Genomic DNA, 25,733 nt, shown 5'->3' on the forward strand with positions numbered 1-25,733 from the left:
GTGTGGCCCTCCAAAGAAATGCCACCCCACACCATTACTGACCCACTGCCAAACCGGTCATGCTGGAGGATGTATCAGACAGCAGAACGTTCTCCATGGCTTCTCCAGACAGTCACGTCGGTCACATGTGCTCAGTGTGAACCTGCTCTCATCCATGAAGAGCACAGGGCGCAAATGTCAAATTTGCCAATCTTGGTGTTCTCTGGCACGGTGTTGGGCTGTAAGCTCAACACCCACCACTTGTGGACTTCAGGCCCTCATACCACCCTCATGGAGTCTGTTTCAGACAGTTTGAGCTGACACATGGATGTTAGTGGCCTGCTGGAGGTCATTTTGCAGGGCTCTGGAAATGCTCCTCCTTGCACTAAGGAGGAGGCAGCAGTCCTGCTGCTGGGTCTCCTGGTATCTGCTCCATGCTCTGGACACTGTGCTGACAGACACAGCTACCCTTCTTGCCACAGCTCTCATTGATATGTGATCCTGGAAGATCTGCACTACCTGGGCAACTTCTGTGGGTTGTAGACACCGCCTTATGCTATTCTACAGTACCTCTAGGGCTGAGAGCAATGACAATATGAAAAAGTGACCAAAACAGCAAAAAAGGATGAGAACAGAGAACTGGTCTATGGTTATCCCCTGCAGAACCACTCCTTTATAGGGGGTTGTCATGCTAATTGACTATCATTTCTCTCTTTTGTCTGTTTCATTTGCCAGGACAAACTGATTAACAAACAGTGTTGCTTCATAACTGGACAGGTTTTCACAGAAGTGGGATTGATTTGGATCTACATTCTATTTAAGCTTTTCCAATCTCTGCTCTGAATCCACTCCTGTGTCTCCATTCAATGTCAGCAAGCAGTTAATCCTGAATGCTATCTATGTGTTTTCAACTCTGCAAGCTTATATCTGGTATATAGTTTTTTTCAACTTACTCTGCTTGTCCCCTTATGTTGTGAGGTCAAGAAACTTTTCAAAGTGCTTTATGATCCATGTAGTGCTGGACATGTGTTTATTTGACCACAACATTTTATTGGGTCCTGGTGTCTCAATTTAGTGTGATTGATTAACGAGAAGAGAGAGCCAAAAAAAAACAAAAAAAAAAAACTTAGCCTTAACCTCCTATATATTCAGACCTAGCTAGGGGGAGCATTTATGCAGGGGTGGCATTTATGCACATGTATCAAAGTACTATTGGCAGTTATAACATGGCAGTTGGGCAGGAGACAGGTAAGACATTTATATACATCTACTCTCTGTACATTTGGAGTACAACAAATATATACCATATGCATTTGTGTAATTTATATCCTGGCCGCTGCATTCACACACATCCACCGCCCTGGCATTAACTCTCCACACTCCATCCATATTGGCCCCTCGCTTCTTTCCTCTCCTATGTATAGCACTCATGCTCTTTTCACATTGTTAAATTGCACAGATCCAGGCAGTCCCACCATTCAACACCAGAGACGCTCTCACAAATCACTTAACCATCTGCTCACTCTTTCTATCCTCCTTCTCCTAGTTGCAGGAGACATTGCTCCCAACCCTGGTCCCCCATGTTATAGAAAGTCAAACCCCCCCACTGCTACACTCAGAAACCCCTCTAATCTTATTAATATTCCCTGCATGCCATCTGTCTCTCTTAATTGTGCACTTTGGAATTCTCGATCAGTGTGTAACAAACTCTCCTTCATTCATGACTTCTTCCTTTCTAATTCTCTTAACCTCCTGGCTCTTACTGAAACCTGGATCCAGCAGTCAGATACTACCGCTGCTGCTGCTCTTTCATACGGGGGGCTACACTTCTCTCATACCCCAAGATCAGACAATAGAGCTGGTGGAGGCGTTGGTCTGCTCCTATCACCAAAATGTACCTTTCAGGTTATCCCTCAAGTACCCTCACTTGTCTTCCCTTCTTTTGAGGTCCATGCCGTCAGAATCTACACCCCCTTCTCCATGCGAGTGGCGGTGGTGTATCGTCCTCCCGGCCCCTCCCATCAGTTCCTGGATCATTTTGCCACTTGGCTTTCACATTTTCTCTCCTGTGACATCCCTACCCTCATCATGGGAGATTTCAACATCCTCATTGCTCTTCCCCTCTCCCCATCTGCTACTCACCTTTTATCTCTAACCTCCTCATTTGGCCTTTCGCAGCTTACTAATTCTCCAACGCATGAAGACGGAAACTCCCTCGACTTGGTCTTCTCTCGGCTTTGTGCAGTGGATGATTTTGCAAACTCCCCTCTCCCGCTCTCTGACCACAATCTTCTTTCATTCTCTATAAAGAACTGCCAGGCTGCTCAGGTCACCCCCACTGTCCAGACTTATAGAAACATACAGGCCATTAACACCCAGAAACTTCTGAAGAACTTGCAGTCTTCATTGGCCCCTATCTCCTCCCTCTCATGTCCTGATTCTGCATTGAAGCATTACAATGAAACACTTCAAAGTGCCCTGGATGAATTTGCACCCCCTATAAATAGAACACCACAACACAGACGGCGACAACCCTGGCACACGGTGCAAACACGTTTCCTGCAGCGGTGCTCCAGGTGCGCCAAACGTCTGTGGAGAAAATCCAATCTACACGAAGATTTCATCCATTTTAAGTTTATGCTTAGAACATACAACACTGCCCTTCACCTCTCCAAACAAACCTATTTCAACACCCTCATCACCTCACTGTCCAATAACCCGAAACGTCTCTTTGACACTTTTCATTCTCTACTCAATCCAAGAGTACAGGCCCCAACCACGGAGCTCCGAGCTGACGATCTGGCCAATTACTTCAAAGAAAAAATTGACCAGATCCGACAGGAAATTATCTCCAAATCCCCTCATACCATGCACTGTCCTCCCTCCCCCACTGCATCTAACTCACTCTCTGATTTTGAACCAGACACAGAAGAAGAAGTAAGCAGGCTCCTTGCATCTTCTCGCCCAACTACTTACACCAGTGACCCATTTCCGTCACATCTCCTCCAGTCCCTTTCCCCTGCTGTCACCCCTCACCTAACTAAAATATTTAACCTCTCTCTCTCTTCTGGTATTTTTCCCTCCTCATTTAAGCATGCCATCATACATCCACTACTTAAAAAACCATCCCTCGACCAAAACTGTGCCGCTAACTATAGATCTGTCTCTAATCTTCCCTTCATCTCTAAACTCCTGGAACGCCTGGTCCACTCCCGTCTTATCCGGTATCTCTCAGAAAACTCTGTTCTCGACCCTCTCCAATCCGGTTTCCGCTCTTTACACTCCACTGAAACTGCCCTCACTAAAGTCTCTAATGATCTGCTAACAGCTAAATCAAATGGTCATTACTCCATGCTAATTCTCTTGGATCTCTCTGCAGCATTCGACACTGTGGATCATCAGCTCCTCCTCACTATGCTCCATTCCATTGGCCTCAAGGACACCGTTCTCTCCTGGTTCTCCTCCTATCTCTCCGACCGCTCCTTTACTGTTTCTTTTGCCGGTTCCTCCTCCTCTCACCTTCCCCTTACTGTTGGGGTTCCTCAAGGATCGGTTCTAGGCCCCCTCCTCTTCTCCTTGTACACTGCCCCTATTGGTCAAACAATCAGTAGATTTGGTTTCCAGTACCATCTCTATGCTGATGACACCCAATTATACGCTTCTTCTCCTGACATCACGACAGCCTTTCTAGAAAACACTGGCGATTGTCTAAACGCTGTGTCTAATATCATGTCCTCACTATATCTGAAACTGAACCTGTCAAAGACTGAACTCCTGGTGTTTCCTCCCGCTACTAATGTACCTACACCCGACATTGCCATTTCCGTGTGTGGTTCCACTATTACTCCCCAGCAACATGCCCGCTGTCTTGGGGTCATACTTGATTCCGAGCTTTCCTTTGCCCCCCACATTCGATCACTGGCTCGCTCTTGTCATCTGCACCTCAAAAACATTTCTAGAATTCGACCTTTTCTTACTTTTGACTCTGCAAAAACTCTTACTGTTTCTCTTATTCATTCTCGTCTCGACTATTGTAACTCTCTTCTAATCGGTCTCCCTCTTACCAAACTCTCCCCTCTCCAATCTGTCTTGAATGCTGCAGCCAGGATCATATTCCTCACCAATCGTTACACCGATGCCTCTACCTTGTGCCAGTCATTACACTGGCTACCCATCCACTCCAAAATTCAGTATAAACTTATTACCCTCACCCACAAAGCCCTCCATGGCTCAGCACCACCCTACATCTCCTCCCTTGTTTCAGTATACCACCCTACCCGCGCCCTCCGTTCTGCTGATGACCTGAGGTTAGTATCCTCAATAGTCAGAACCTCCCACTCCCGTCTCCAAGACTTTACACGTGCCGCGCCAATTCTTTGGAATGCACTTCCCAGGTCAATACGATTAGTCCCCAATCCCCACAATTTTAAGCGTGTCCTGAAAACGCATTTATTCAGACTGGCCTATCGCCTCAACACATTAACCTAACCTATCCCTGTGTGGCAGAGCCAAAAGTTTTACCATAACCAGGTTCCCAGCATCATGTTCCCACATGCTTTATGCATCCATTAGCCCTCTGTGTCTGTACTGTTACACACTTAACATTATGGCTGGTCCATACAATCAGAGCAACTGTTACCACCCACCTTTCGTGTCTACCTCTTTCCTCATAGACTGTAAGCTTGCGAGCAGGGCCCTCACTCCTCTTGTTATTTGTTATAATCTACTGTATGTGATTATTGTTATGCTGTAAGGTCTATTGTCTGTACAAATCCCCTCTGAAATGTAAAGTGCTGCGGAATATGTCGGCAAGACTCGGCACTATAAAAATAAAATTTATTATTATTATTATTATTAAGTGTTCCCTATACTTTATTGAGCAGTGCATATTTATTTTATCTATTTCTAAGCACACAGGCAGTCGGTGCTTTTTATGAGAGCGGTTCTATTAACTTCAAGTGGGAACATTAGTCTTTCACATAAACCTGATCATAGCAGAAGCCTTCAAGACAACCAATTCTCCAAATGAAGACCTATCAAATCATCACTGCATGGTCAAAAGGGGCATAAAGCATGAAGGACATATAGAAAGGAATGTTTATAAGGTATGTCTTAATCGGTTAACACTTTTTTAAGTTTGATCATGGTGGAAGAAAAGAACATCATAATCAGCATATAATAATCATTTGCAAAGTTACTACATTTTTTGTATTAAATTTGGAATATCTCAATCCAAAGTCACACAATGCTTTTAGTTTGCTAATACCAGACATGTCCATTCTATCATACACAGACATATAGGATGTTTATTCTACAACAGTCCTGACTATGAAAAATAATGAAATCACCTGGAAAGGTTTGAAGAGGGATGTGTGCTTCTGTGTGATGACCACTGCATACAAGAACAGCATCAAAAATGGCCGACTCCTGTTTACCGTCCTTCTCAGTAATTACCTCCCATTGTCCACTCTTAGCAAAGTCTGGTCGCTTCTTGACACTACAAACTGTGGTCTGAAATAAAAAAGATATTATTTCAAGTAATACACTTTCAACATTTGGGTTTTCCTTTGCCTGGGGTGCTGACCTAGCCCTGTAACTAAACATCAGGGCAGATTAACTTATTGTAGCCCCCTTGGAACCCAGAGAACATTCCCCATCAATCCCTAACCTACCCTAGCTAGGACCCCTAAAACATTGAAATAAGTTTAATCCCTTTGGATAGTGGATGTCTTCATTGTAAATATGTCTCTACATGAGTAAATGCATCTTGAACGCTATTTCTTAGGGTGGGTTCACAAGACAAAAAAAAATGGTCCAATTGTTCTGACCGGTACAATCAGCTTTTTTCTGATGTGAAAAGAAAGTTTCTCCGCCTTCTCCATTCTGTCAATCTGTGACAATTGTATCACACTCGGATGTTATCCACATGCTCTCGGGCTTTTTTTTTTCTTTTTTGCTTTTTTTACAAAACCCATAGAGTTGAGTTGCCGATTTTGATCTGATACTCATATCAAAATTGGACATACATGTTTTTTATGACCACTCAGTCTGAGGAAAGAATCCAACCACGTGCCCAGCTTCATGGAATATCATAGGTACAAGTGCTATCCATAAAAAAACACAGATAACTTTTGGACAAGAATATTGGTCGTGTGCACGAACCCTTACAATTAGTATAGCCATAGAGATAAGTCTACCGTCCAAAAGGGCAGTCTATAGGGGCTGCGTGAGGCTAGTTTCACATTACACTTCTGTCTTTTAAGCTATTGTGTCTGGCAAAAAATGAACACCAAATTTGAGGACTTTGGATTGTGTTGCCTCATTAGACTTAATTACTCCTTAAGGTTCTGTTCTGCTTCTCGGGGCTTTAGACACAAATCCGTGATGGAGACACCAAAGAAAGGAGAAATTTGATGTGAAACTGCACAATGAAGTTAGGGAGTAAGTAATCTTTCTATAAACCAACATCTATATCACAATATATCCTAAATAGTGAGGTCTACCAAAAATGGCACTTCAAAGTAACACAAATATCATAACAGACAGAGAAGTAATGCCATAAAATATAATATTTTATTAAGGCACACAGGGCAAACATTAAAAACCACAGTAAAAGGAGATTCCATTTCAAATTGGTCAGACAAGGTAAGTATACAGCTAGGTATAACTTTATACAGAAAAAATAGTAAATGGCAACAATGTTCTACCAATAGGGAATCACATTATATCTCATGTAACATCATACTGACTGACAGATATCTCCCTACAGAATTATTATGCTCTTACTGCACAGGTTATAGTGTACTGCAGACAGGTAGAGCATGCCTAGTAACCACCTAAGATGTAAATCATCCTGTAATATAACCCAAGTGATATGTCAATACAAATGAAGGTCATATAATATTGGTATACTAGACATGTGGTCTCCACTGCACGACAGAAAAAGGTCAAGCACCAATGCACACATAAAGTGCTTATAATGAGCCCATACAATGTCTATATAGAGTAAACTATCGTATGACTAGTGTCCACCCAGAGTATCCCTATAGATATATATATTAGCTGATCTATAATAAATATGCCAAGTGCGATCATAAAGGCAGGTGTACACATAGAGTCATGTTATCCCAGTGTATATTTTAAGTGGAAACCTGACCACACATCTATGACAGCAAAAATGCACAATATATAGTGCGAACTGACAGATGAGTCGTCCGTACCCAAGGTATACCTCTATATGTATACTGGCTGTTCTATTGCACAAATGTTAAAAACGGTCATATAGGTTAGTGTACATATACCACCATATCCCTAGTATATACACTAAGTAGAGACCTGGACATACATTATAACAGCAAAGGTGCACAGTGCATAAGAGAAGTATACAACCTTGTCAGGCCCTGTCCCCGACGCGCGTTTCACCACAGCTTCATCCAAGGGGGTAAAGTATGTGGTACTCATAGATTGGCATCCTTAAGTAGCCCCAGGCTATCAATCAGTAGCCTCACATCTGTGCTCAAATAGTTACGCCATATATTGCTGAAGGCGGGCTAGCTGACTTCATCAGTGCGGTTAATTGACAGCGCTTACCTGTCAGCAGTGTAAACCAGGTCACAGGAGCCCAGCGCCGCCATCTGCGGCAGTCAGCCAGCGACGGTACTTGTTCAGCGCCTGTCGCTATCCTGCGACACGCCCACTCACCGCTCCATCGCTCCCCCTTCCGACACGTCAGGATAGGGGAGGTCCTGGAAGCGCCCGAAGTGACGTAACCACCTGACAGCAAACCACAGTGCAAGGGCCCGCCGTTTGCCGCTCAGCCACACCCCCATTCGACGTGTCAGAACAGGGGAGCTGCATGTGCTGGTTAGACGGACATGTCCTACACCATGTGGAACAGAGTCTGAACAGAAGTCTTCATAAACTATGTAACGGAATACTAAGGACTAAATGCCAACTATGTATGGGTCCACATAAATACCAAAGTAATTAACACACTAAGCGTGGTACAGGGCACAGACAATTATACAGATAGTATACAGAATATATATATATAAAGAGATTCAAAGCATATTATTAAAAAAACACCAACATTATATGCAGATGTACATATCTATATTTTCACATGTGCCCATTAATACAAACACAATAGGCCTGTTGTTTAACCCTTACATGGACAATATTATATGTACCAAAAATGCCCATATGGTAATGATCTATCAAAAAGCTGAGGTACTGAATGGACCATATATATATATATAAATGTACCTAATAGGATATACGGACTGCATACGCAATACATTGTTCTTAAAAAGAGGATATTATATGACCCAAACCAATAATGAAAAAAGCTAACCTATATGACCGTTTTTGACAGTCATTATGATGTTACATGAGATATAATGTGATTCCCTATTGGTAGAACATTGTTGCCATTTACTATTTTTTCTGTATAAAGTTATACCTATCTGTATACTTACATTGTCTGGCCTATTTGAACCGGAATCTCCTTTTATTGTGGTTTTTAATGTTTGGCCTGTGTGCCTTAATAAAATATTATGTTTTATGGCATTACTTCTCTGTTTGTTATGATATCAACATCTATATCAGTGTTGGTTAATATGCAACATTATGGAGCGCTCCAACACTGTACGAACCTTGACCATAGCAGACGGCAGCATATTACCTCCAGCCAAGGGTGTAACAAGGCGTTGATATAGGTACACAAGCCATGTTTGACTATAATTATCTGATAAATGCTCATGTGTTACCTATGGTCTGCGTGCTCAGGGCCAGGAGCGTTCCTCTCAGACCATCATGCTGACTTTGCTTAACTGCTGAATCAGGGTGTGTTCCCACAATCATTTTTTCAATTTGACAAAAACGATGAGGTTTTCAAGTCTAAACCGCTTCAGGAAACGCCAGAGATTTTGAAAAGTTTTGTTTACATTTCCTGAAGGTTTTTGTTAATATTTTGTAAATTATTTTTGGGTGTTTGAGCATTTTTTTAAAGCGCTTATGAAATTTTTTTATGTCTATAAAGTAACAAATAACATTCTTGATTTTTTTCCTAAATAAAAACACTGAAAAAACACTCATAAGTGTTTTATTATCTCATATCTTACCTTAAAGCGGATATATTGAGTCAGCTGGAAATGTTCAGCATAAAGTTTAAAATACTGTAAAATCTTAGAATTGTGCATAAAGTTTGGATAATCATCTGGAATAGGGAAATCACTGTAACACATCATCTCCTTGGAAGTGTTAATAATGACAGATTTGTATATACTCGCTCTGCCCTCCTCAGGGTTTTCCTGAATAAACAAGAAATACACAAGATATTATAAATTTTGTTGGACTATGTTAGGAATAACTAAAATAATATTAGTAACCAACATTGAATCTCCATAGTCCACCAATGTCTTCAGTTCTTTCAAAACAGGTGGGTTCTAGACCCTCCTCCAAGCAACTCTTAATAGCTACAAGACCACTGGCTCCAGCTCCGATCACAGCAACTTTTTTTCCCATGGTGGTGGCCTACAAAATAAATGGAAAACTACCATTAATTGAATACATTATTTTCTAGACTTATCACCTATTAGTACATTACATATACTAGTCCATGGACCAAAACAGCCAAAGGGATGGAAACCAAACGTAATGCAGCAGTGCAGTCATGGCTGAATCGCATTGTACACCTGCGTACAACCGTAGGCCTGATCGTTAGATGCAGCTCAGGTACACAAGAGCCAAGCGAGAACCAAAGGAAAGTGAGCAACCATGAAGAAAGCAAGGATAGAAACAAAGAGCGGGAAGAGAAGGAGTTGAATCATAACAAGTGATGAGTTAACATGCTCACAAACAGGCAATCCCTGCATGTGTTGTGGCTGTCAAACATTCGGTAGACATGCAGCCGCGGGGACTAGAACATAGTATTCAAGCACGCCGAAGATACTCTATTAGCACTCGAGCATGAAGACAACACCTTAACCGAGCACGTTCGCTCATCACTAATCATAACAATAACAAAGATAATGACTGGGACAAGGCTAGAGACCATGTGAATGCTCATTAAAGATCACAGACGATCAAGGTACATCAATGTTAACAATACTGAATAACAGGCGTGTCATATGAGTTACTAACAAGATAGGCCGGGGAAGTTGTGCCACTGCCAGCACCTGCCTCGCTGTGAACAGGTAATTTAAGCACATTATATAATGGAAAGTAGACATGGAGTGTGTATACAGAGGAATGGACAAGTAGCCGGCAGTTGTTGGAAAGGCAAACTTGGGCTGCGTACAGCCTGATTAGAGGCGCTAATCAATGCAAGGTGAACCAAGGCAGACAATATGGCTCCATATCAGAAATCTCACATGGCAATGGAAGTAAAGTATTTTCCACTCCATCTAGACAATCCAAGTTTGACACCATCCATGGACATATACAGAATCAGCCGACATGTGTCACAGCTTTAAACATGCCTCAATCACACCTATCCTCAAAAAGCCCTCTCTTGACCCATCCTCTGTATCTAGCTATCGCCCTATATCACTTCTCCCCTATGCCTCAAAACTAGTGGAACAACACGTCCATCTTGAACTGTCCTCCCACCTCTCCTCTTGCTCCCTCCTTGACAGATTACAATCTGGCTTCCGGCTACACCACTCCACTGAAACTGCCCTAACTAAGGTCACCAATGACCTACTAGCCACCAAGGCCAAGCAAGACTACTCTGTCCTCCTCCTCCTGGACCTGTCCTCTGCCTTTGACACAGTGGACCATTCCCTATTACTAAAGACCCTCTCATCTCTTGGTATCATAGACTTGGCCCTATCTTGGATTGCGTCTTAAATAACAGACCAGACATTCAGCATCTCCCACTCGCACACCACCTCCTCACCGCGCCCCCTATCTGTCGGAGTCCCGCAAAGTTCAGTCCTAGGGTCCCTGCTCTTCTCCATTTACACCTTCGGCCTTGGACAGCTCATAGAATCTCATGGCTTTCAGTATCACCTCTATCCTGATGACACACAGATCTACATCTCTGGACCAGATATCACCTCCCTACTAAACAGAATCCCTCAATGTCTGTCTGCTATTTCATCCTTCTTCTCCGCTAGATTTCTAAAACTTAATATGGACAAAACAGAATGAATCATCTTTCCCCCATCTCACGTGACCCCCCCAATGGACCTATCCATTAAAGTAAACTGCTGCCCACTCTCTCCAGTCCCACAAGCTTGCTGCCTCGGGGTTATCCTTGACACTGATCTCTCTTTCAAACCACATATCCAAGCCCTTTCCACTTCCTGCCGACTTCAACTCAAAAATATTTCACAGATCCATTCATTCCTCAACCAAGAATCTGCAAAAACCCTAGTACATGCCCTCATCATCTCCTGCCTTGACTACTGCAACCTCCTGCTCTGTGGCCTCCCCTCTAACACTCTCGCACCCCTCCAATCTATTCTAAACTCTGCTGTCCGACTAATCCAACTGTCCCCCCGCTATTCCCCGGCCTCTCCCCCTGTCAATACCTGCACTGGCTCCCCACTACCCAAAGACTCCAGTTCAAAACCCTAACCATGACATACAAAGCCATCCACAACCTGAGTCCTCCATACATCTGTGACCTAGTCTCCCGGTACTTACCTGCACGAAACCTCCGAACCTCACAAGATCTCCTTCTGTACTCCCCTCTTATCTCCTCTTCCCACAATCGCATATAAGACTTCTCCTGTGCATCCCCCCTACTCTGGAACTATCTACCACAACATATCAGACTCTCGCCTACCATGGAAACCTTCAAAAAGAACCTGAAGACCTACCTCTTCCGACAAGCCTACAACCTGCAGTAAGCACCGATCCACCAAACCGCTGCACGACCAGCTCTACCCTCGCCTACTGTATCCTCACCCATCCCTCGTAGATTGTGAGCACTCGCGGGCAGGGTCCTCTCTCATCCTGTACCAGTCGTGACTTGTATTGTTTAAGAGTACTATACTTGTATGTACTATGTATACCCCTCCTCACATGTACAGTGCCATGGAATAAATGGCGCTATAATAATAAATAATAATAATAATCTGTGAGTAAAATTGCACAGGTAATTGGTAACCAAGAGGAACGCAATATCTCCCTGAATTATGGATACCTCATATTCATGTGTGGTGTGTATAGAGTGCTTGAAGGATGGATGCTCGGTAAGAGGACTCTATTGTCTCTTTAGAATGTATAATATGACCCACAGCAGAAACATGGCCCAAAGCTGGATAAGAATCAAATCAGTCCTTCTCCTCTTACCTCAGCTCAGGGGTGCGATAGACCCTTTATAACATATCATCTGCCAAATCTCAGGGTCAAAACCCAGGAGAAGCAACAGGTACTGCAGATACATCTACATTTCCCACGGTGTTCTCCTCTGCCTGAAATGTTCACAGATCCAATTCGCAAGATGTATCTGTGTGTTATCCATTTTATTTTATATTGTTTTTGCCTGTATGTATGACTTATTTTATCTTTCCTAACCTTTTAAAAACACTACTTCTTTTGTATACTAAATCTATAATTGTATAAGTTTGTTCCTTGCTGCTCTCAATGTACCCAGAAACCCTGAAGAGGGCGAGTATAGTTTGGTGTGTTAGCCAGTGTATGCTACAGTGCAAGAAGAGTACCTATCACTAGAGTTGAGCGAATTTGTTCAGGTCCCTGCTTATTCGGCAAGCTATAGCGTTTACCGAATAAGCTACAGCAGGAACCGTTACATCAGAGGCCATTCGCGCAAGGTATCCCTGGGATTGGAAGTCGCCGCCAGCGCCAATGAGGACCGGGAGGACTCCGGGAGCCGACAGAGGGTAAGTATATCCCTATTTTTTTTATTATTTTAAACATTCTATCTTTTACTATTGATGCTGCATAGGCAGCATCAATATTAAAAAGTTGGTCACACTTGTCAAGCACTATGCTTGACAAGTGAGACCAACCTGTCACTTTTCCAAGCGAATCACTTGGAAAAGCGCTAGCATTCTGCAAGCTAAAAACGCTTGTGTTTTGCAGGAAAACGCATGCGAATTCCGCATGCGTTTTATCCGCGGTGGGGAGTTGCGAAAATGCTGCGGACAATTCTACAGCATTTCTGCAACGTGAGCACATAGCCTTAATGGACATGCTGCGGATTTTACCGCTATGCGATTCCGCAGCGGAAAAAAACACAGCATTGGCACAGCCAATGCGGAATTCCATAGGATTGCATGGGAACACTTTTTTTAAGCTTTTCCGCAGCGACAAAACCGTGGCGGAAACGCTTAAAAAATGCAATGTGGGCACACAGCCTAACATTGATCATGGGGTAGGACCCTACTCAAACACAACCTACAGGCGGTGTGCTGTCTCACTTCACACAGAACATACATCATAACATGAAGCCTACTCTTTGCAGAACCACACCTATAAAAGGAAACCAAGTCAAATGTCTACTTACAAGTGATTCTGCCCCAAGTCTAGGGACCATAGTAATTTCCTTCAGTAGGACAGCTGATGTAGGGAGATTTTTGTTATCGATTGCAATAAAATGTGCTTATAATTAGAGATGAGCGAGCATCGACGGGTCCCTCCTTATCCGAAATCGGTAAGCGCTATAGCTAAGAAGCTGCATCGGGAGCCGGGATACCTAGAGCGCTCCCGATTATCAGCTGTTCGGCGCCGCAGCTGCATGTGTCGCGGCTGTGTGACAGTTGCAGCATGTGCATGGAGAGCCTGTGTGTTGTGACTGTCACACATACAGCTGCGGTGCTGAACAGCTGATCATCGGGAGCGCCCCAGGTATCCGGTTCCCAATGCAGCTTCTTCGGTAAGCGCTATCGTTTGCCAAATACGGAGGGAGCCGACGATGTTCGCTCATCTCTACTTCTAATTCTGCAATAATTGTACACAACCACATTCTGTGAATACCCCCACAATAGTCGAATATACCGTGAAATATTGCACTACATGGAAATATGTGCTATATATGACTGGAGGCTACTAGATCGCCTCTACCCGCCCGACTCATTGCTACAGAAGGGGCTGCTGCTCATTTACAAGACCCTGGATTACTTGCCTGATCTCAGTCTGAAGTGTAGCTGTAAATGCTTCCAGCTTCTGTACAGTGAGATCTTCCTATTTAACCCGGCACTGATCTGTACACAATTTTTTTTTTTATTTTTACACGGCGTGTACAGAGCTTCCAGCCATTAGGCTGTTAAGAAATGTGACAAGCAAAAAAAAAGGCGTTTGTACACCCAGCTAGGCCAATGACAATGCAGGCGGTCAGCAGAGGAAGCTCCCTTCCTTCCATGGAAGTTGCTGAACAACCTTTCACATACAGAACAGTGCAGATAACTGATACCAAAGGGTTTATTACAGAGCAAATAGAGTTTGCCCTTTGTACAGGAAAGATTCTCATTGCTGTTCATGGCCGATACACCATAAACTTCGCTCTTATCCAGAGCAGGTTTCATAGGATGGATATGTTTAATTTGCTATTTTTTTTTAAGCAAGGCTGCATTTCTCTTTTCTAAAACTGCAGCATGTTCCATGTGTACTTTTTTCTGCCATGAATTCCCTATTTTAAGATGCATTGCAGCCAAAATACTAAGACTACTTTCACACATCAGGTTTTTTCCGACAGGCAGGATCCGGCTATTTTTAGAAAAACCGGATCCGGCGTAAATTGTGGAAAACCGATGAAACTGATCCGTTTTTATGCTGGATCCGTCTAGCCTCACTGGCATTGTTTATATCTGTTTCCTGGGGGATGGCCAATTGGATCTGAGTATGCTCAGACTTAAAAATCTGGATCTTGTGGCCAGATCCATCTTTTTCTGGATCATACGCGTAACCTCAGTAGAGAAATACTAAGAGCAAGATCAGGTGAGTAGTACATAAAGTGTGAAAGTAATGCAGGGAAATTGGAGGCAGTTAGGAGAGAAAAATATATAAAACCGGTAATGGAAATATGAGCCAACTTCTGTAAGATTGTAAATGGGGTACTTTAACCCCTTAACGACCAGAGGGTTTTGCGATTTCATTTTTTGCTCCCCTTCTTCCCAGAGCCATAACTTTGGCCATGTGAGGGGCTTGCTTTTTTGCGAGACTAGTTGCACTTTTGAACGAAACCATTGGTTTTACCATATCATGTACTGTAAAATGGGATAAAAATTCCAAGTGCTGTGAATGCCAAAAAAAGTGCAATCCCACAATTGTTTTCAGGGTTTTTTTTTTACCATGTTCACTAAATGCTAAAACTGACCTGCCATTATGATTCTCCAGGTCATTTAGAGTTCATAGACACCAAAGATGTCTACGTTCTTTGAGTGGTTAAAAAAAAAAAAAAAAATTCCAAAAGTTTGTTAAAAAAAATTGCGCCTTTTTCCAATTCGCGTAGCGGCTCCATTTTTCATGATCTCTGGTTGGGTGAGGGCTTTTTTTTTTATATACCACCGTTGGTGTAGATACTGTGGGGTTTGCAGGTATGCAGGATGCAGTGACGAATCGCGAGACAATTTGGTGCTTTCTATAGTAACGTTTATAAGACTAGAGGGAACTTTCCTCAGTCACGGCCTGATCAACAAAAATGGGTAACACGGAATGCCCTCGCAGGGGCTCTATACAAGCAAACACAAATGAGTAAAACACGACTACTTCCGGCAGTAGCCGGTCACTATAGGGCCGCGGTATGGCCAACTATGGGTCCTTAATTATATAGTCAACTTAGCCGTCCAGACGTCCCTCGCCGTTCGGGATGGTGGTCTTTTGGCGAAGTAGTCGCTGGGCCCAGTTGCTGAGGCGTTGACGAAGTCTTCACGCGCTGATGACACTGGAGCCCCACAGGCCCCGGCGGAGTTCTTGAATGGATGGGCCGCAGCCCCTGGACTGGGGCAAGCGGCGGCGATGCGGGGTGGCGGGTGATAGGCCACCTGTGCAACTAGTAGCTGCGACAGGGACTTCGAGGTGAGCAAAGGCCCGGCCCTTGTCGCGGACCGGAGCGGCACTGGACTTGCCGCGGCCACGGGTGAGAGCAGGGCGGCTCCGGGTGGCGGGAGACAGGCCACAGCTGCAAGCTGGGGTGAGGCGGCAGCGGCCACGAGCAACCACGGGCAGGCCGCAGCCGCAAGCTGGGGTGAGGTGGCAATGGCCGCGGGCTGAGGTAAGGCGGCAGCGGGTCTCGGACGGTCGTCCCGGTGCCGTTCCTCTGATGTCCTCCGTGAGTGTCTCCCCTAGCACTGGTAAGTCTCTCTGGCTCTCAGCCGCTGCCACGGTCTGCTGACTCATCATCCTGGGAATTCCCCACCTCCTTTATACTGGTCCCTCCCCCAGCCCAGCTGTCTGTCACAACTTTCCATCCCCGAACTCTTTCCCCCGGGGACAGTTTCCCCCAGAACCTAGATGACGGCTCCCTTGGTTCCGGCCCGGACACTCGACGGGGCCGTTCCTCCCAAAATACAATATTTTGGTTGTCCGTTATTGCAATGTAGAAGGGACCAAAAAAAAACCCCACAATTCTGTCATTTTGAATTTTCTTCTTGTTACGCCATTTAGTTATCAGGTTAATTCTTTTTTGTATAGATTTGGTATCGGCGCGTTCAGAATTGCCCAATGTGTATGTTTGATTTTATGGTTTTATTTTGAATGGGGCAAAAGGGGGGGTGATGTGAACTTTTGAAAAATATTTAAAATATAAAAATAAAAGATGCCATAACCTGATCGCCGCTGCTACATACAGGGGATGATCAGATCGCCTGTATGTAGCAGAATTATTCACTTGCTATAAGCGCAGACCACCGGGCGGCGCTCATAACAATCGGGCTATGACAACCATAGGAGGTCTGCTGGAGACCTCTGGTTGGCATGTTAACCTGTGATCACATGACCAGTCACTGGGATTTCCGGAAGCACGAGTTCAGTTTGACAGCAGCATTTAACAGGTTAACCCCTTCACGACCAATGACGCCACATAGCGTTATGAAAACCTGTGCCTTTATGACCAGTGACGCCTATGTGGCATCATGACTTTAAAGCCCCCCTGCGGGTCGGGGTCACTAAAAGGTCACCCGACCCACAGATACAGGGGGCTTTGTACTTCACCACAGGGGGCGTGGCTTCGCCCCCATGTGGCTACGATCGCTCTGATTGGCTGTTAAAAGTGAAACAGCCAATCAGAGCGATAGTAATATTTCATCAATGAAAATTGATGAAATATTACAATCCAGCCATGGCCGATGCTGCAGTAGCATCGGACATGGCTGGTGACACCGATCTGACCCCAGCCACTGAATGACAGCGGCGATGTGCCGCCGCTGTCATCATCTGCTCCCCCCGCCTTCCCTCCGCAGTGCGCCCGCCGGCTGCAGATTCCATTCATTCATTTTGATCACTGTGATAATCTCTCACAGTGATCAAAATAGAATGAAAAGTAAATAACCCCCCCCTTTATCACCCCCATAGGCAGGAACAAATAATTTAATTAAGAAATTATTTTTATATTTATTTTTCCATTAGGGTTAGGGTTGAAAATAGGATTAGGGTTAGAATTAGGGTTAGAGTTGGAAATAGGGTTAGGGTTGGAATTAGGGTTAGGGTTAGAATTAGGGTTAGGGTTGGAATTAGGGTTAGAGAGGAATTATGGTTAGGGTTGGAATTAGGTTTAGGGTTGGAATGAGGGTTAGAATTAGGGTTAAGATTAGGGTTAGGGATGTGTTGGGGTTAGGGTTGGGATTAGGGTTAGGCTTGGGGTTAGGGTTATGGTTAGGGTTGGGATTAGGGTTAGGGGTGTGTTGGGGTTAGGGTTATGGTTAGGGTTGGGATTAGGGTTAGGGATGTGTTGGGGTTAGGGTTGGAGTTAGAATTGAGGGGTTTCCACTGTTTAGGCACATCAGGGGGTCTCCAAATGCGACATGGTTCAACCATTGATTCCAGCCTATTTTGCGTTCAAAAAGTCAAACAGTGCTCCCTCCCTTCCAAGCCCTGACGTGTGCCCAAACAGTGGTTTACCCCAACATTTGGGGTATCAGCGTACTCAGTAAAAATTGCGCAACAACTTTGGGGGTCTAATTTCTCCTGTTAGCCTTGGATAAATAAAAAATTGGGGGCTAAAAAATTATTTTTGTGGAAAAAAATTATTTTTTTATTTTCACGTCTCTGCGTTATAAACTTCTGTGAAGCACTTGGAGGTTCAAAGTGCCCACCAGACATCTATATAAGTTCCTTGGAAGGTCTAGTTTCCAAAATGAGGCCACTTGTGGGGGGTTTCTACTGTTTAGGCACATCAATGGCTCTGCAAACATAACGACGACCACAGACCATTCCATCAAAGTCTGCATTTCAAAACGTCACTACTTCCATTCTGAGCCCTTACGTCTGCCCAAACAATGGTTCCCCCCCCATATATGGGGTACCAGCATACTCAGGACAAACTGGACAACAACTTTTGGGGTCGAATTTCTCCTGTTACCCTTGTGAAAATAAAAACTTGCGAGCTAAAAAATCATTTTTTGAGGAAAAAAAAGATTTTTTATTTTCACAGCTTTGCATTATAAACGTCTGTGAAGCACTTGGGGGTTCAAAGTGCTCACCACACATCTAGATAAGTTCCTTGGGGGTCTAGTTTCCAAAGTGGGGTCACTTGTGGGGGGGTTCCACAGTTTAGGTACATCAGGGGCTCTGCAAATGTAACATGATGCCCGCAGACCATTCCATCAAAGTCAGCATTTCAAAATGTCACTACTTCCCTTCCGAGCCCCAACATGTGCCCAAACAGTGGTCCCCCCCACATATGGGATACCAGCATACTCAGGACAAACTGGACAACAACTTTTGGGGTCCAATTTCTCCTGGTACCCTTGAGAAAATAAAAAATTGCGCACTTGAGGAAAAAAAAATGTTTTTATTTTCACGGCTCTGCGTTATAAACTTTTGTGAAGCACCTGGGGGGTTCAAAGTGCTCACTATGCATCTAGATAAGTTCCTTAGGGGGTCTAGTTTCCAAAATGCGGTCATTTGTGGGGGAGCTCCAATGTTTAGGCACACGGGGCTCTCCAAACACGACATGGTGTCCGCTAACGATTAGAGGTAATTTTAATTTCAAAAAGTCAAATGGCGCTCTTTCCCTTCTGAGCCCTGCTGTGCGCCCAAACAGTGGTTCCCCCCACATATGGGGTACCTGTGTACTCAGGACAAACTGGACAACAACTTTTGTGGTCCAATTTCTCCTGTTAGCCATGTGAAAATAAAAAATAGCGTGCTAAAAAATCATTTTTGAGGAAAAAAATTATTTTTTATTTTCACTGCTCTGTGTTATAAACTTTTGTGAAGCACTTTGGGGTTCAAAGTGCTCACTGCTAGTGTTGAGCTTTCGATAACGCAAGTATCGGGTATCGGCCGATATTAGCTGTATCGGAATTCCGATACTGACTTCCGATACTTTTTTCATATCGGATACCGGAATCGGAAGTTCCCATAATGCTATCAGCCCGCTCGCTTTGATTCAGCCAATGGGAATCCTCAGAAGTGTGGGCACATCCTGTTAGGCATGTAGGCATGTTAGCTATTGGCATGGCTGTGATTGGCTGCTGAAATGATGTCATGATGCACTATAAAAGCCACCGCCGCCGCCATTTCTGGTCACTCTGATGTGAATTCAGTTAGGGACAGGCTGCTGTTGAAGACTGTGAGGGACAGTTAGAAATAGCGATTCTAAAAACAATATTGTGCTTTACCCAGGCTACATAAACCACCACTGTAGCTTTCTTTTGCCTAGCAGCAGTGTTCACAGCTGTCTGCAAGGGCTGTGTGAGTGCAGCTCACGCTGTGGAGTGGGTCCTGCAGCCACGCCTGGTTGTAGGCTGCCCAGCGTGCCTCACTGCTGCCTCATACATATTTTTCTTTTTGAGCTGCTTATTTTTAAAAAAATTATATCTAGTGTGCTTCCATCCGTATCCATATACGTTGGTTGCAAACACTAGTAGTAGACAGCGGAGCCTTTCTGCAGCCTTTCAGTGCTAGTGCCCACTTAGCTGCACTGTTCATGGCTGTCAGAGGTCTCTGACTGTGTGTGAGTGCAGCTCATGCTGAGTAGTGTGTCCTGCAGCTACGTCTGGTTGTAGGCCGCTCAGCGTGTCACTGCCTCACACATTTTTCTTTTATTGCAGCTCATTTTTTCTCCTATTAGTGTGCATCCATCCGTATCCATATACGGTGGTTGCAAACACTCTAGGAGTACACAGCGGAGCCTTTCTGCAGCCTGTCAGTGCTAGTGCCCACTTAAGGGGGTTTTACACATAGCGATATCGCTAGCAATATTGCTAAAACGTCACTGATTTTGTGACGTTATAGCGATATTGCTAGCGATATCGCTATGTGTGATACTTACCTCCGACCGGCTCCCCCCCTGTCCATCGCTGATCGCGCGGCTCCATTTCTCGTCGTCTGCTTCCTGCTGTGTGAGACGAGCGACACTGGACGCGGGCGGGAGGACGCCAGGATCGCTGTGCGTGAAAGGTCAGTATCGAGCGCTGCGTCGCTGCTGCATCGCTGTGAGATCTTTCTGTGTGAAAGCTCACTAGCGATCATTTAGCGATGCACCAGCGATCCTGACCGGGTTGGATCGCTGGTGCATCGCTAAATGTAAAAGGGCCTTTAGCTGCACTGTTCACGGCTGTCTGAGAGGTCTCTGACTGTGTGTGAGTGCAGCTCACGCTGAGTAGTGTGTCCTGCAGCTACGTCTGGTTGTAGGCCGCTCAGCGTGCGTCACTGCCTCACACATATTTTTCTTTAATTGCAGCTCATTTTTTCTTCTCCTATTAGTGTGCATCCATCCATATCCATCTACATTGGGTGGTTGCAAACACTATATAGGAGTAGATAGAGGAGCCTTTTTTCTGGCTTGTGCCCTTCAGCTGCAGCCAGATTAGTATTACCCAATTTTTTTGGAGCCTCATCTTTTGCATTGTAGGTTACCTGCCTGCATTGTAATAGCTCCAAAAAGTTGGTGATATTCTCACTTTCAAATCTTTGGTCACATCCTTTTAGTTTTTTTTCCCCAAAAAAAAAAAACACAACAAAGTTCACCAAACACTACATTTGAAAGTTGTGTAGGCCACATTAGCTCCCATTAAAGTGTAGTCGACACACACACTGCATAAAATTAGTGTTTCTTAAACCTGTAACCAGCTGTTCAGGAATAAGCACACTAAGGCCCCCCTTTGTACTTTTCTGCCTATCTTTCTCAGTCTAGCAAGATGAAGAAGGCAGGGAGTAAGGCACGTGGGCGTGGGTGTGGAGTTTCAGCAGGGAGAGGACGTGGGGATTCTGCAGGGAGAGGACGTGGGGATTCTGTGCCTGCTGTTGGCACCAGTGAGTCAGCATCTCCCAGTTTTAGCAGGCAGCAGTCCTTTTTGCGCAGCTTTGTAGGACCTCACCGTACCCCACTGCTGCTGGAGGAACAAATTGAAGCCGTTGTGGGATGGATGGCAGCTAACGCATCGACTTCAATTACTTCCACATCCTCTCAGGGCCAGGGCACCGAAGAGCAACCAACTGTCTCTTCACCACCTGCCAAAGTTCCCAGGCAGCCAGAGAGTCCTGAACAGGAGCCATCACAGTCTCTACTTCTGTTCTCGGAATCTGTTGGTTTGGAAAGAGGAGGCCAGCCAAGCAGCATTCCAGAATGTGAAGAGGAGGGAGTATGCAGTGATGCGCAACTTCTTTGTCCCTCTGAATCTGAAGAGGCGGGTGGGCCAGTGCCTAGGGTCAGCACACCTCAGTACGCATCAGATGATGACGAGACACAGTTGCCACTTTCTGTTGCGTACGGTGCTGGCGAGACAACCCAGGAGAAGCAGGTGTTTGAAGAGGGGAGTGTAGATGATGAGGTCCTTGACCCATCATGGCGTGAGGAACAGGAAGGTGGTGGGAGCAGCTCTGAGGAAGAGATTCCCCGAACGGCAAAAACCGGAGGGAGAGGGAGGGGGCAGACTTGGTTGCCTGTAGCCTCCACTTCGGCACCCGTTAGGAGCATTCCACTTTCAAAAGGCAAAACGGGCGCTCCCAAGACTTGCAGTGCGTGGTCCTTTTTTGACACAGTTGCAGATGACATTTGCTTTGTCAAATGCAAGCTGTGTCATCAGAGAGTCAAAAGAGGGAAAAATGTCAGCAACCTCAATACCACTAATATGTGGAAACATGTGCGGACCAAGCACGAGGTGGAGTTACACAGACACACTGAAGACGTAGGCCAACGTACAGCACCACCTACCACCTCTTCAGCTCGTGTTGGGGCCTCTTCCTCCAGCTCACACACAGCTGGTTCGGCTTCCTCACAGGATCGCCAAGGAAAAACCTCTGGCACTGTTGTCCGGAGACCCTGTGACATTCCACCCACAGCAAACAAGTCGCACTGTGCGCTGGTCACACTTCAGCACCACTGAGTGGGCCTTCTATGAAGGACATCTGCCTCGTTTTGCGTGCCTTCGATGATTCCACGCGGATGGCGAGTGCAGATGATGCACTAGTCAGCATGACTGTCCCCCTTATCTGCCTGCTTCAAAAAACACTGCAAGCACTAAGGGATGAGGTTTTGGAAGAGGTGGAGGATGAGGAGTCCCAAATGCCATCTGCTTCTGGACAGTCTGCGCTTCGTGCTTCCTCACAAAGGCCTAGGCAGGGGACACTTTGTGAGGAGGATGAGGAGGAGTCGATGGAGGAGGAAGACATCTCTCCAGAGGAGGGAGGTACACAAAGCTCTAGTCAGTATGTACAGCGAGGGTGGGGTGATGCAGAGCAGGCAAAGATCATGCCTCAAGCAGGGGACAGCGGTTCTTTGGCAGTTGGGAGTCTGCAGCACATGGTTGACTTCATGCTGCAGTGCCTGAGAAATGACCGCCGCATAGCCCACATTCTCTACACGGCTGACTATTGGGTGTACACCCTCCTAGATCCTCGCTACCGGGACAACTTGCAAACCCTCATACCAATGTTGATCCGGGAGCGTAAACTGCGGGAGTACCAAGACACACTGGTGCAGTCCATCATGTTTTCCATTCCACCCGACAGCAGTGGTGCTAGTGCTTTTCAAGGCACCTCTGTGCGTCGAGCCAGTGGAGGAAACTCGGCACAAAGAGGGAGCAGAGGCAGCGCCTCAGCACAAGGCAAGACCACTATGGCCCAAATGTGGCAAAGTTTTGTGTGTCCGCCACAATTGTCTACACCATCACTGACGGCTCCAGTCATCAGGAGGCAACGTTTCCGTCAGATGGTGACAGACTACATGTCTTGCCCTGTGAGTGTACTCCCAGATGGCTCTTCTCCCTTCAAGTTTTGGGTCTCTAAGCTGGATACATGGCCAGAGCTTAGCAAGTATGCATTGGAGGTGCTGGCTTGCCCTGCTGCCAGTGTCTTATTGGAACGCGTCTTTAGTGCCGCAGGTGGTGTACTAACAGGCCGTCGCACGCGACTTTCTTCCGATAACGTCGACCGGCTTACTTTTCTGAAAATGAACAAGGCCTGGATCTCCCCAGAATTTGCCAGTCCTCTTCCCGACTAAATAATTGGTTGGCAACTGTATCCAGGTCTCCTGTTGTGTTCATGTTTCTACCACCTGAACTATAATCCCTTGGCTTCAACACAGCCAGTTGTCGCTCAGATGTGTCGTCTGCACAGAGAAAAACACTAGCTCCTGTGTTATTGGGGTTCAGTAATGCCAGCTGCTCCCCTGCTGTGTGGACTGCAAAGTCTCCTGCTCCATCCACATTCAAACTACTACTGATTTTTAACCCTGCTCCACTTAGGCCTCTGGCTCCACTGTCTCTAGTATTTCCCCTGGCCTCCAACCCCGCCAGTTGCTGCTCTGAAGTGGCATCTGCACAATCCACACATGTTCCTGAGTTACTGGGGCTCAGTCACGTCAGTTGATCCCCTGATGTGTGTCTGGCAAGGTCTCCTGGTCTGTCCACATTCCCATTACTAGTAGTGTGAATGAGGACAAAGCAGGAGACCTTGCCAGACACACATCAGGGGATCAACTGACGGGATTGAGCCCAAGTAACACAGGAACAAGTGTGGATTGTGCTGACGCCACTTCAGAGCTGTCACTGGCGGGGTTGGAGGCCAGGGGAAATACTAGAGACAGTGGAGCCTGAGGCCTAAGTGGAGCACATTTACAATCAGTAGTAGTCTACAACCGCTATAAAACGTGCTGCAAGTTGGCCTCAGCCTGCTCCATGCCTCATCCTGGTCTCCAACGCCAGTTGGTGTTCAGAAGTGCCATCTTTGCAGAGAAAAACCCACTCGCTACTGTGTCTGTGGGGTTCAGTAATGCCAGATGTTCCCCTGCTGTGTAGACAGCAAAGTCTCCTGCTCCATCCACATGCCAACAACATCAGACCTCAGCCTGCTCCATGCCTCAACCTGGGCTCCAACAGCGTTAGTTGGTGTTCAGAAGTGCTGTCTTCACAGAGCAAAACACACTAGCTCCTGTGTTAGTGGGGTTCAGTAGCGTCAGCTGTTCCCCTGCTGTGTGGACGGCAATGTCTCCTGCTGCCTCCACATGCCAAAACAATCAGGCCTCAGCTTGCTCCATGCTTCATCCTGGGCTCCAACAATGCCAGTTGGTGTTCAGAAGTGCCGTCTTCACAGAGCAAAACACACTAGCTCCTGTGTCTGTGGGGTTCAGTAATGCCAGATGTTCCCCTGCTGTGTAGACGGCAAAGTCTCCTGCTCCATCCACATGCCAACAACATCAGACCTCTGCCTGCTCCATGCCTCAGCCTGGGCTCCAACAACGCTAGTTGGTGTTCAGAAGTGCCGTCTTCACAGAGCAAAACACACTAGCTCCTGTGCTAGTGGGGTTCAGTAACTTCAGCTGTTCCCCTGCTGTGTGGACGGTAATGTCTCCTGCTGCCTCCACATGCCAAAACAATCAGGCCTCAGCCTGCTCCATGCTTCATCCTGGGCTCCAACAATGCCAGTTGGTGTTCAGAAGTACCGTCTTCACAGAGCAAAATACACTAGCTCCTGTGTTAGTGGGGTTCAGTAATGCCAGCTGTTCCCCTGCTGTGTAGACGGCAAAGTCTAGTGCTGCCTCCACATGCCAACAACATCAGGCCTGAGCCTGCTCCATGCCTCATCCTCGGCTCCAACAACGCCAGTTGGTGTTCAGAAGTGCCGTCTTCGCAGACAAACACACACTAGCTCCTGTGTCAGTGGGGTTCAGTAATGCCAGCTGTTCCCCTGCTGTGTAGATGGCAAAGTCTAGTGCTGCCTCCACATGCCAACAACATCAGGCCTGAGCCTGCTCCATGCCTCATCCTGGGCTCCAACAACGCCAGTTGGTGTTCAGAAGTGCCGTCTTTGCAGACAAACACACACTAGCTCCTGTGTTAGTGGGGTTCAGTAATGCCAGCTGTTCCCCTGCTGTGTAGACGGCAAAGTCTAGTGTTGCCTCCACATGCCAACAACATCAGGCCTGAGCCTGCTCCCTGCCTCATCCTGAGCTCCAACAACGCCAGTTGGTGTTCAGAAATAGGGTTCAGTAATGCCAGCTGTTCCCCTGCTGTGTAGACGGCAAAGTCTCCTGCTCCATCCACATGCAAACTACTGATTTTTAACCGTGCTCCACTTAGGCCTCCGGCTCCACTGTCTCTAGTTTTTCCCCTGGCCTCCAACCCCGCCAGTTGCTGCTCTGTAGTGGCGTCTGCACAATCCACACTTGTTCCTGAGTT

General features: G+C 45.9%; 1 protein-coding gene across 2 annotated transcripts in view; it reads right to left on the minus strand.

Moving 5' to 3' along the window:
• Window positions 1-25,733, minus strand: part of LOC141085936 (flavin-containing monooxygenase 5-like) — a 70,575-nt gene that overhangs the window by 35,509 nt on the left and 9,333 nt on the right. Inside the window, exons 1-4 of one of the 2 annotated variants that reach the window (XM_073571594.1) lie at window positions 14,078-14,223; window positions 9,373-9,513; window positions 9,102-9,290; window positions 5,328-5,490 (exon numbers count right to left, since the gene is read on the minus strand). In XM_073571594.1, coding sequence (XP_073427695.1) covers window positions 5,328-5,490; window positions 9,102-9,290; window positions 9,373-9,504 — 484 coding nt within the window. In that variant the 5' untranslated portion in view covers window positions 9,505-9,513; window positions 14,078-14,223. Of the gene's footprint in view, window positions 1-5,327; window positions 5,491-9,101; window positions 9,291-9,372; window positions 9,514-14,077; window positions 14,224-25,733 lie in introns of those variants that run through there. The other variant, XM_073571595.1, reaches the window with a different exon arrangement.

This window comes from Dendrobates tinctorius, unplaced genomic scaffold (assembly GCF_039654945.1).
Source record: "Dendrobates tinctorius isolate UK_male_01 unplaced genomic scaffold, ASM3965494v1 ptg000029l, whole genome shotgun sequence".
Classification (NCBI taxonomy): Eukaryota; Metazoa; Chordata; class Amphibia; order Anura; family Dendrobatidae; genus Dendrobates; species Dendrobates tinctorius.